Below are 12,913 nucleotides of genomic sequence, written 5' to 3' on the forward strand. Positions count from 1 at the left end.
TATGGGGATTGGCTACTATGTGGGGCACTATATGGGGGATTGGCTACTATGTGGGGCACTATATGGGGATTGGCTACTATGTGGGCACTATATGGGGGATTGACTACTATGTGGGGCATATATGGGGCATTGGCTACTATGTGGGCACTATATGGGGCATTTGCTACTATGTGGGGCACTATATGGGGATTGGCTACTATATGGGGCACTATATGGGGGGATTGGCTATTATGTGGGGCACTATATGGGGATTGGCTACTATGTGGGGCACTATATGGGGGCATTGGCTACTATGTGGGGCACTATATGGGGGCATTGGCTACTATGTGGGGCACTATATGGGGGATTGGATACTATGTGGGCACTATATGGGGGCATTGGCTACTATGTGGGGCACTATGTGGGGGATTGGATACTATGTATGGCACTATTGGGGGGATTGGATACTATGTGGGGCACTATAATGGGGGATTGGATACTATATAGGGCATTTTTGGGGGGATTGGATACTGTATAGGGCACTATTCAGTCAGCAGCATGTGGTGACTGTAGGGGAGTGGCTATGGAGGGTCGCTATGGGGGTGTGGCTATGGAGGGTCGCTATGGGGGCGTGGCTATGGAGGGTCACTATGGGGCGTGGCTATGGGGACCGCGGCACATGTCCCTCTTTGCTCTTTGCAAAAGTTGGGAGGTATGGGAGGAAACTCTCTCTCCTCTCCAGGAGTCACGTGCACAGCAGCACCATGTGATCACACCTCCTCTGCCGTCTCTCCTCGGGCTCCTCCCACCTATCTGTGACACGCTGAGGCTGCTGGGCTCTGCATAGTGCTGTCCGGCGCTTATGCCCCCCGCTGTCGTTGTGGTGTTACAGGCAGCTCTCAGTGACGCAGGGGTGACATGACACCTGTGCACAGGCCGCTTGGGAATCCAGGTAACTGCAGCAGATACGCAGCACTCTTCCATTATGCTGGAGGGCTATAAGGCTACAGTGTCTATAAGAGCTGGCTTGTTGTCCATAGCAACCAATCACAGTGCAGCTTTCATTTTGTTTTCTGTACTTGAATGCTGTGCTGTGATTGGTTAGTATAGACAGTATAGAGAACAATTGTGGCAGATGTGTCCTGCAGTCTGAGGCCCCATTCACAGGTCTGTACAATCTGGAATTGCTGAGAGATTATGGACCCATTCATTGGAATGGCTTCTTTCACACACCTTTATGTGTCCATAATCCAAATCACAAAAGTACTAGTCAGCCTAGTACAGATCCCCATTCACCAATGGATGGCTCTGTGCAATGCAGATGACTATGCACATCCTTAGTGTTGTGTGTAGCTTTAACACATCTGTGCATTCTACCTGCAGTTGCAGACAAATTGTGGACCCGTCTATTTCTATGGCCCCATACATTCATCAGTAGTTAATAATGTCAAAACAATACTTCTAGATAATTGAAGAGACCCCGTGCGCCACATGCATCATTCTAGTGGGTGCTACTCCTAATTTCTACTACTTCTGCTACTTTCTCATTCAGGGTGCGTTCACACCTACAGGACCCGCAGCGGATTTTCATGCTGCGAGTTTGCAGCAAAATCAGCTGCGGATCCTGTACTGTGAAGCTCAATGGGTCCCATACATGCAGCGGATCCTCTGACTGCATGGGACCCGGCCCCTTTAACCCCTGCACCTCCGCGTCCGCCTGCAGCTGGCAGCCCCGTCCCCTTTAAACCCCTGCACCGCCCGCACGCCCGATTGCCGCCCCCGAGCATACATCACCTGCTCCGGTCGTGGCTGTGTGATGCTCCCGGCTCCCCTCGCTGCCGGCATCTATCACACAGCCATGGGCCGAGCAGGTGATGTATGCTCGGGGCTGCGATCGGGCGTGTGGGGGGGCCGGGGGTTTAAGGGGGTTGGGGCTATAAGCTGCGGGCGGCCGTCGGCGGCGCAGGGGTTAAAGGGGCCGGGTCCCATGCAGGCAGCGGATCCGCTACCTTTATGGGACCCATTGAGCTTCACAGTACAGGATCCGCAGCTGGAAAATTGGAGCGGTGGCATGAAGGACAAGCCACTGAAGATGGTCTGCGGTCTCCAGTGAGCAGTGGATACAGGCTATCTATTCTTATTACATAAATTGCAGAGATCCAAGCAGTGTAAAGAAAAGTACAGTGCACTATTATGTGGCCACACTCTGGGCTGGTCGTACGCACCGCTGAGAACTTTCGCCAGTCCAGGGGACGTTACTTTGATAAGCTGGTGGCTGTGGATAGTGAAAAAACTCCCAACTTATTATGAAAATTTTACTTTGTCAGGGAGATCACAATCCGTAGTTGTTAAAGGGGGTTATCCAGCGCTACAAAAACATGGCCACTTTCTTTCAAAGACAACACGACTCTTGTCTCCAGTTCAGGTGCGGTTTGCAGTTAAGCTCCATTCACTGTAATGGAACTGAGCAGCAAAACCCCGCCCAAGCCGGAGACAAGAGTAGGGCTGTCTCTGGAAGAAAGTGGCCATGTTTTTGTAGCGGTGGGTAACGCCTAACAGATCTGTGATGGATCTGGGATCAATGCCACAAAAAATACTGGCAGGCCCTTGTATGGGCTGTTGTTGCAGCACAGATCACTCATTTCATTGGGTCCATGGATATTGCGGTAATTGCTGTATCCATGTTTTCCTGGCAGCCCTAGGGCTGCATCCAACTTCTTCAGCCGTGGGGAATCAGATGCTGAGCGCTCGGGTTTAGATAACCTTGCCAAACCCGAACATTTTGAAAGGTCCTCTCAACACTAGGATATAAAAGCTGAGCTGTGATTGGTTGCTGTAGGAAAAGACAGTTTTGCTTTCAGGCATGATGATACATCTGGACACTATATATATATATATATATATATATATATATATATATATATATATATATATATATATACACACTCATATACTAATTATTTCTTTTTTACTGTAGGAAATATGTGAATAAGGATTTTAGTGGCCAATAGAGGGGGGGGGGAGTGTTTTCTTATAGGTTGTGCATTGATAAAGCTTGCCTGTTCTTCTTTCCAGACCAAAAGTGCTTTGCGGTAAAATGTTGAGTAACAAGCAAGATACATCAGGAAAGGATCTCTTGGAGAAGTTGAAGGTCTCATCTCAAGCTGTACTTTAAACTGCTCAGAAGAAAGGGAGATCAAAATGGCCAAAATGTAACAGCTCCAGAATGTTTTACTGCTATACTTGCTATGTGCCAGTAGAGAGTGTGCCAATAGGCGATATCCCAACTGTGAAGGTAAGCAGCATAGCTTTAACATTCTGTGAGGGTCATTGAAGAGAGAAGCATGTTGTGTGTTAGGGATAACATCGCTGGAACATTTATAAGGGTGTGTAACCTACAACTCCCCAGTGAAAAAAAAGTATAGTATACCAACTACAATTCAATATAATATTACTTTATTCATAAACAAATACTGGGCTGCAATACAATATATTTGTGCCTGCCACTGAAAGGGACTAGAATAGCTTTGTTACCTACTATGGGTTAGCTTACATGTGTTTGCTACCTTGTTTGATTCTTGTATTTGCACTTTATTAGTCATTGGTAAACAATATGGGGGACATTTACGAATGCTGCACCCCTGGTGTATACCTGTTGTATCCCCTGCTGCTTCATGGGTGGGGAGGAGGTGTGGCCTCCTCCTGCACCACATTTACCATGATTTACGCCTGGTCGCAGGCAGAGATCTACACCTGCCCACTGTAAGGCAGGCACCGGTAAGGCTGGTTTTACTTACAGGCGTGCACCTTTTAGTTAGTCTGGCAGGCTAATTGTTGGTGGGGCCTAATTACGAGTACACCGGTCTTCATAAATGTCCCCCTTTATGCTCATACTGTGACGCTACGCACCCATGACCAGTTTACAGGTGTCAGACATTTTTTTTTTAAATCTAAGCATCCAACTTCTGCAGCCACCAGTAACCATATGGCACACACTGGGGTTTAGACAGACTCGAACATGCTCAGGATTCACTCATCTCTAATAGGGCAGCTTCTTTAGCTGAACCTTTTATATGGGCACTATTGTAGCAGTACCTTCTCCTACTGCTATGCCATTTGAATCTTATTTTTATTTTATTCACCCTGCCATGTGACTAGCAGAATTGCATGGATAATACTCTGTTGATGTTATTAATAAACTAATGCTAGTAATTGGCCCACACTGCCTTATGGTCATAATAATGAAGAATAGTTACAAAGTGTAAGTACTACTTGGCTTTAGTACAGAAACTGTTTGCAGGAGTTTAGCTTTTTGGAACAATTCAAGGGTATCACTAGCTTTGGCGCCTCTGGGTTAAGAATAGAGGATTGTGTTAAAGGTACAACTAGATTTTGTCTTGGAGGTGTGGACAGAACAGTAAACTGCATGATTTCTGCTATACCCAACAAAATGGTTTTGGCTTTGTTTATTAGCGTATGTGCACACTACGGAATCCGCACAAGTAACTTTCAGTGGACTCCATGCACACTCCCACTTGAAGTTCTGCCCATCTCATAGGCTCCACTCTGCTCAGGCAGATTCCACCATGCGCCCAAAGAATTAGCATGTCAATTCTTGGGGTGGACAGCAGAATCTGCCTGAGCATATAATGGAGCCTATGGGACGGGTGGAACTTCAAGCAGGAGTGTGGGGGGCGAGCGGCGGAATCCGCTGCAAGTTATCCGCACGAGTTCTATAGTGTGCACATACCCTTATAGTTCCCAAAGTGCAGTTAGCTGGCTATCCCTTTACTATAACGTTCATATATCCTAACATTTATTTATTTACATTTCAGCTTCCTGTGAAAATCGTTATTATTAAATTATTATATCCCAATGAAACAGATTATTTTTATCTGTTATTATTATCCCAATGAAACAGATGGCAAAAGTACCGCTGCTCATGCAAAACTGCTGGCACATGAAGATGTGACCCATCTATTCCAGACTATGACAGACAGATTGATGAAGTAAGTTAATATCAGGATGTGCCGTAAAAACGTGTTAGTTTGACAGATTATACAGAATGAGTTAGGTCTTTTTATCTTGTCCTCTCTTTAGGTTGTACTGGTATTTCCTGGTCCAAGCGCAGTTTCGCTGAAGGATGGGCTTCAGTATCTGACTCGGTATAATCAGAACAAGGTGTTTCCTGGACCAGATGTTAAACGTCCAAGATTAGATACAGACACGGGTGACAAAGATAAAGACAGGAAGGCTGCTGAAGAAAATATTAGTTATTTGAAGAAAGTTGTATTTATTGACAGCACATGGAATCAGACAAACAAAATCATATCAGATGACGTCTTCAAGGTAATAAAGTTCAGTGGATGAAAGATTAATATCTGTATATGTGTGTGTGTGTGTGTATATATATATATATATATATATATATATATATATATATATATATATATATATATTAGTATGTATATACATACACACATAGGCTGCGTTCACACTACGTATATTTCAGTCAGTATTGCAACCAAAACCAGGAGTGGATTAAAAACACAGAAAGGCTCTGTTCACACAATGGTGAAATTGAGTGGATGGCCGCCATATAACAGTAAATAACGGCCATTATTTCAATATAACAGCCGTTGTTTTAAAATAACAGCAAATATTTGCCATTAAATGGCGGCCATCCACTCAATTTCAACATTGTGTGAACAGAGCCTTTCTGTGTTTTTAATCCACTCCTGGTTTTGGTTGCAATATGAGGACCACAATACTGACTGAAATATACGTAGTGTGAACCCAGCCTTATACTGTATAGGGAATAAAATTGATCCCTTTTTGACATGCATAAAAAACATGGTTGACCACGTTTTTCTGTACATTAAAATCAAAATGCAGTCTGACCCTAGCCTAAATATACTGAAACAGGGGAACTGCTGGAAAAAAGCAGTGTAAACCAAGCCACAGTGTTCATTCCAGAGAAAGTTATTAGGGAAATGCAGTATAAAATTTCTAATGGTAATTTAACCAACCGCTTAAACTGCTTGCCCACCATCTCCCCCATTATGGTCAGCCCCATTATGTTTTGTACCGACCATTTTACACAATGTTGCATGATCACTGTCACTAATAGGTTCAGATCTACTGCAGTATGTTATTGTGTGAAGAGGTTACATGCCATACACAGTCCCCTAGCATTCTATTTCTTGTACTGTTACCAGTTTACAAGCTGATTTTGGTTGGTGTTCACTAGCGTATAGTCAAAACATATCTGCCGTTTAAAAAGGTTTTTTCAAAAAACTGCATTATTTTCTCAGATTGAACCTTTAGAGTCGGGATAAGGAGGCTTTAGTGCTTTCAGTGCTGTTATTGAGCTTCTGAGAGTTCCCTCATTAGTGCACATCTATCTTATTCTAATCCATTTAGGGGGTGTGACCAGAGCTAGGCAGTTTTCCAGCTGTGCAGTTCCTTCCTCTTTCACTTGCCTGGCCAATCACAGCAATTAGTTTGCTCTGCTGTGCCTTGACATGATGCTGTTGGAAGCGCACTAGACTGAACAGGCTGCACTTTGCTGGGGTATGATCGGAAAAATCTGGCTTGCAGGCTTGAGTCGTCAGACGGTTAAAGAGGTTATTCAATATTAGAAAAAGCACACTCATTTTCTTGCAAAAACAGCACTACATCTGTCCCCAGATTGTGTGTGGTATTGCAGTTCTATTCACTGCAGTGGAACTGTGCTGCAAAATCACACCCAAACTGAGCACAAGAGTGGTGCTGTTTCTGGAAGAAATTGGCCATGTTATTGTTAGTCTGGATAACCCCTTTAAAGGGGCACTCTAGAATCATGCATTTTTAATATTATGCTGGCATCAAAGTGAAAAATAAATGTCACTCATACCTCTGCCCACTACAGCTCACATTTCAGTGACTTGATCCCCTGCTGGTCACCTCTCAACTACTCAATCGCTACTTCTGAGACGAGCCATTTCAGCAGAACCCCACCCCCCTTATCCAAATACTGCTCTCATGTCCCCATATTCTGCTTATTTCTCTATCTTCTGATCCAGAATTACTTTGACATACAGTTGTCATTCAGAAGAGAAGCCGGGGAGCAGGGGAGACAGCGTACACTGACATCCTGGCAAGGAAAGAAGACAGGGGAATGCCCCTGCCTCCAGTGTCATGTTGCCTTGTTATACAGCCCTATCCAGACAGTGGGGAGGGCCCCAGTGACTAAAAAGGCTCACCCTGACCAGGGCATCACTATGAGGTTCCATGTTCAGGGAGGGCCTAGCTAAGCTATGCCACATAGAGAGCAGACAGGTCAGTGACTTCAGCACCCACCTCTGTCAGGGCTGTGGAGTCGGAACTAGTTTTGGCTGGAGTCGGAGTCGGAAAAAATGTTCAGACTCCAGATTTTAAAAAAATCTTAGAACAATTTAAAATTGAGTTTTGATAAGAATTTTATAAGTTTTGCTTATCGATATATATTATGAGCAACATTCTAATAGGACACTGGACCTATTAGATAAGGGTGGTCGGGGAAAAGTTGTCAGTCACTGGCAGTTTGTTTCTAAGCTGGAATAGGCCATTGTGTGGGGGGAGATCTGTGCTGTTCTCTTGCTGGATGACTGTATATGAGCAGCAGTGTAATATGAAGATATCCTGTGTAATATAGAGGAGGAGGAGAAGAGTAACCGCTGTCCTCAGTGTGGTGTTTTTTTCAGTGTTCTATGGCTGCAGCAGGCTGTATGTGTGTGCTTTGGCTGCAGCAGGCTGTGTATGTGTGCTTTGGCTGCAGCAGGCTGTGTGTGTGTGTGTGTGTGTGCTATGATGTGTCCCCACACCCACAGGGACCCCTCTATGTGTATGTCACTATGTGTAACTTCTCTATATCACTGTGTGACCCCCTGTATATCACTATGGCTGACCTCTATATCACAGGGATCTGGCAGTGTTTCTGTTTGTATGGTGAATATTTAGTTAAAAACATAGAAGACTGTCAGCAGGAAAAGACCACCTGCTCCTTCTAGTCTAGTTGTGAGTTGTTCAGGACATGAAGGCTGGAGACTGGCTGCATCCACTGCACACACAGGAGAAGCTGCTTTATATCTTTCCTTATTCACTCAGAAGTCGCCCCAGGATCATGCAGGACATTAGGGAGAAGCTGCTGAGCCAGTGTGATAAATAACTCCCCTGGTATATGACCGGCCATTTATGAAGGAGCGAGAGTCTGAGTCGGTCCTAATAAAATTCAGGATTCTGAGTTGGAGTCGGAGCTGCCGCTTGCCAACTCCACAGCCCTGGTGACAGTGCCAGAGAATAAGAGAAAGAGGTAGAATTGGCTATGGAAGTTGAGTAGACCTATTTAGCAGTAGCCAAGGAAAGTTTATTAAAGTTATATAAAATTGGAGAATCCCTTTAAGCTTTATTCACTTCAATGCAACCAAGTTGCAAACCCCACCCAAACTGAAGACAAGAGTAGTCTCTGGACGAAAGTGGCTATGTTTTTCTGATGCTGGATAACCCCTTTAAAGAGGTCCTTTACCACTACTTACCTGTTTGTTTCAGTAAAGAATTCTGTTCTGTGTTTTGCCTTTAATCTTACTGGCAATAATCTTGAGGAAAAAAAGTATTCCTGGACGAATTCCCCGGCACTGCCAAAAACTCTTTCACAACTATCACAAAAATTAAAAAAGCTGATTTATTCGTAAAAAAACAATATAAAATCATGCATAAAAACGTCAATAACACGTTTCTGGAGTTATAACTCCCTTCATCAGATTGTATAAGTACAGTGTGTCAAACAACCAGTTTAAAAGTACTCAAAAAGGGCACCAGGACCGCCTAGTGAGCGAAGCTGGGCTGGTAAACAGTGTAAACAGTCATGACAGCATATACATGTGCAGGAAATGTAAGTACAAAACTAGGGGCATAACAACATAGTACATAGGCTGCTCTGTGGGATAAGTACATGAGAGACATTAGGAGACATGTAATACAGTGTAACAGCTTTCAGTAATGTAGTGATCCTGCACACCGTATGCCCCCTACATCCGACTCTCTCAGCTTTAATTAGGTAGTCACAGGAATGGCACCACTCAAAGTTATAAGACAAGATGTTCCAGAATTGTTGTTTCATGGGTTGTGTAAGTAGTCTCTAAAACAGATTTTAGACAGCTCTTAACCCCTTAAGCACCCATGACGTACCAGTGCGCCAGTAAGTCCGGAGGCTCTATGAAGCCAGCTTAGAAGCTTAGCTCACTTCATAGAGAGTGAGAACCGGCTGCTATCACTGTCCAATTGTGTGACTGCGGGTGTCCTGTTAATTTTAACTGACTTCTGGAGGTCTCTCACCTACCTCCATGCAGTCAGCTTGACGATCTTCACATAGTCTGCCACAGGCAATCTCTATGTGAAGATCACAGATAACACAAATCAATGCTATGCTATGTCATAGCATTGGTTAGTGTTGGGAATGTTTTAGTCTTCTGACTTAAAAAGTGTAAAATCAAAAGACCAATTTCTCTTTTTATATATAAAACACATAAAAACAAACATATTATATTATATTTTGTAGTGTGCATATTTATCCAACACAAAAAATAAGGAAAATGAATAAGGAAAATGAAAGTACTATGGCTCTTAGAAGGCCTGGAGGAAAAAATATAATCACAAAAATTTAAAATTGGCCTGGTCTGGCTCCTATTTAAAAACTAAAGGGTTGTCTTCATGAAACAGCTCTACAGATCAGTAATCTTTATATGTCTCAGCATGTGCTGTACGGTATGTTATAAAATTAGTGGCACCACTGCAATTAGTGGCACCACCCTGCCTCCCCCCCCTCCCCCACAAACACACACACACACACCACCTTTGTTAACTTCGCTGTGCAACACTTTGCAACCCATAACTGGTCATAATGGGGGTCAGTATCTAAACTTACATTTTCTGTGGCACTTTTTTTCTAAATAGTAGCGCAACTCTGCTGCCATTTGGACATTAAAGGGGAACGCTGGGGTTCAGGGTAACATAATGAATCTATACTTACCATGGCCCTGAAGTGCAGCGTCACCAGCTTACTGACCGCTTACTGACTCCAGTTCTCTGAACCCACTTGGTCAGTAACTGCAGTGATGTCCCGCCTCAGTCACTGACTTGCTGAGCGGGCATTTCTCAGAGGGGACATGATGTTGCGGGAGGTTAGTAGGGTCCGTTAGAGGTAATGTTGGGCTGCGGGGGGATGGGCACAAGTAAGTATAGATTCTTTATCATGTTCCCTCCACCCCTTGCTGGCCCAGGATTTTTCGGTTCCCCTGGAGTTCTGCTTTAAATACCGTTGTGGTATTTGTGAAGGCTTATATGAAAGCAGGCCTAAAACTTGTTAAGTTCTGTACTTGCTTTCTGATCAATCACCTTTTATTGCTTGAAACCCAGAGCAACATTTTTGCATTCTTAATCTAGATTGCATGTTTCAAAGGGAAAGCAGCTGAAATGAACAATCGGTGAACCTGACAAAAGCGAGAGGCGACAGCCATAGTGTTGGATAGAGGAATGTGAAAATGTGTTTGTTTTCTTTACATGCAGTTATGTTGCTTTATTTGCCACGAACTACAAGACTTTGATTTACATACAGTGATGAGATTGAGGATGATGGTTAGCTCTGTATTGAAAGTATACAAATATAAAATCATGAAAAGGAGAACGGTACTGCAATATTCATCACAAGCGACAATGATTTATTTTCACAACCTGCCCCGCACATGTAAAAACAGGGGATTGATTTAACATCTGCTATTTACCATTGTTTTTGCTTACCCAGCAGTGTTTAATTTTTCTTGGGCTGTGACACTGTATGCATATTACCATAAAAGAATGTGCCATGCCATGTTTAGTTGAGACAGTAATCGATAAATTGTGGTGCCAAGGGTTGCTTTTCTCAGCTTTCCTGGTTGTTTGAACACTTGCTGGGTTGTTTCCATAACTTCCATAGAGGTGAATGGAGAAAGCCTGGTAAGTGAGTGGCCACTTCTTCCTTTACTTTCCACATAGTTGCATTGGTGAGTGGATATCTGACCAGGCAGATTAGGGGTTGGAGTAACCACAGCTATCAGACATTTGTACTATAGATGCCTAAATTCAAAATACCTTTTTAATCTCATTGAGCTAATAAAATGTAAATGCACTGTGGTACCAAAGAGCTTTTAGCATATTTAAAGCAAATGTACCACTAGGTACATCGACATGGGCATTTACATTAAAACCGCATTCACGGTTCTGCACGGAACACAGACGTGGAATTCCTGTAACAGAGTCTCTGCGGTCCGGGCAGCATCTGTGATAGGATGGTCGGAGTGGGGGAACTGTATGAATATGCGCTGTGTGGCTGTCTCATTACAGCGAGATGCATATTCATACTGTTCCTACTCTCCCAGCATCATATCTCAGATGCTGCACAGGAACATGTGAATGTGGCCTAACAGACCGTCGCAGGGATGCCGGTAGCACAGTGCTTTTTTAGAACTGCCACCTGGTTCCGGCCAGGCATGAAGCACTGGGGGTGGGCCCATCCGCTCCCAGTGTGACTATCTCCTCACCCCTCTGTAATACAGCTGCATTGATTCTAATCGAGCCACCTCACAGAGAGCAGGGGGTTCCATTACACTGGGGGCGGGCTCGCAACTGTGCGTGGGAACTGGGCGGTGGTTAAAAAAATGAACTGCGCCCCTGACATCTGCATGCAAAAGCCGGTCTGTTAATGTAAAAAGCCCATAGCAATGTACCTAGCAGTGCATTCGCTCTAAAGCTTAGGCTGGGTTTACGCTGCATTTTTTGCAATCTGTTTAATGTATCCGTTATTAAATGTTTACTTTTAGTGTACACAAAAACCTGGTCAAGCAAGTGGTCAAAAAAAACACATCCAATTTTTTTTTTTTTTCTATATTGGCAGTCAATGGAAAAACGGATCGCACACAATTGCATCCATTTTCTCATTAAGACATACATCAAATGTGTCATTCTTTTTTTTAATGTTTATATAGTGGTGGTCAAGTTAAATAATAAGCTGTCATTTTTTCTTTTTTTTTTTCTTGGCCATATTAGGATTGGTGAGTGTTGAAATGAGAAAACGAAAAACATGCTTTTGGCTACATCAGAAAGGATCACCTGACACTTACCTTTCAACAATAGAAGCTATTTACTACTTTATGCTGGACTTCCACACACAACTCTTAGAAAAGGACTACAGTGGTGAATACGACATTCTCCTCTTTTTCTTCTCTTTTATGTCCAAACTCATCAGAGATGCCAAGCAGGCTGCTGGAAAGTTGTAGCAGTTTATAGGCAAGTCACTTAAGACATGAGGGGTCATATTGTGTCCAAGTTATATATAGAAGTATTGTTTTCATAATTTAAAAGGGGTGTGGAGAATTGGAGTGATTACCAAGATAAATCCTAAGATTTTTCTATGAACAATAAAACCATGCTTTTTATTCTTTAGCTTTTTGTATGTTTGGTTTCTAGGTCTTGGTTTACTTCAATTGCTCTCAAATGTTATTTACTTGACACTTTCATGAAACATTCAGTTCAGCAGTATCTGGATGACATATTGATGCATCATATCTTTGTGTATACTGCAATAGAGTGAATTTAAAGCGAATCTGTGAGCATCACTAAGGGTCTGAAGCTGGCAGCATCAAGGTTAATAAATCATTTCATGTCATACTTTTTATACATGCGTTGGTGTTTTTTCTTCCTGCCAAAAAGTGCTTTCATTCACTGCTGAATAGTGTCAAGGAGGAGTGTCCTAAGGTCCCCTGGACAAAGGAGTGCGGGGACTTTCTACTGTGTCCCTGCCCTTCTGCATACTGACCTTTATTCAGGGCTTTGGCCAAATCACAGAGCCAAGCACAAATCTTGGACCCAAGCTGTGCTATGC

General features: G+C 43.4%; 1 protein-coding gene across 1 annotated transcript; it reads left to right on the top strand.

Annotated features, from left to right (window-relative positions):
• Positions 1–808: 808 nt before the first annotated feature.
• DTWD1 (DTW domain containing 1) lies at positions 809–12,648 on the top strand. The gene is given in 8 exon segments (XM_069958488.1): positions 809–931; positions 3,055–3,274; positions 4,815–4,841; positions 4,885–4,948; positions 4,951–4,988; positions 5,080–5,328; positions 5,886–5,994; positions 12,079–12,648. Coding segments are annotated over 7 exon segments (915 nt in total). The 5' UTR covers positions 809–931; positions 3,055–3,076; the 3' UTR covers positions 12,309–12,648.
• Positions 12,649–12,913: the final 265 nt, after the last annotated feature.

Source organism: Dendropsophus ebraccatus, chromosome 1 (assembly GCF_027789765.1).
Source record: "Dendropsophus ebraccatus isolate aDenEbr1 chromosome 1, aDenEbr1.pat, whole genome shotgun sequence".
NCBI classification, from domain to species: domain Eukaryota; kingdom Metazoa; phylum Chordata; class Amphibia; order Anura; family Hylidae; genus Dendropsophus; species Dendropsophus ebraccatus.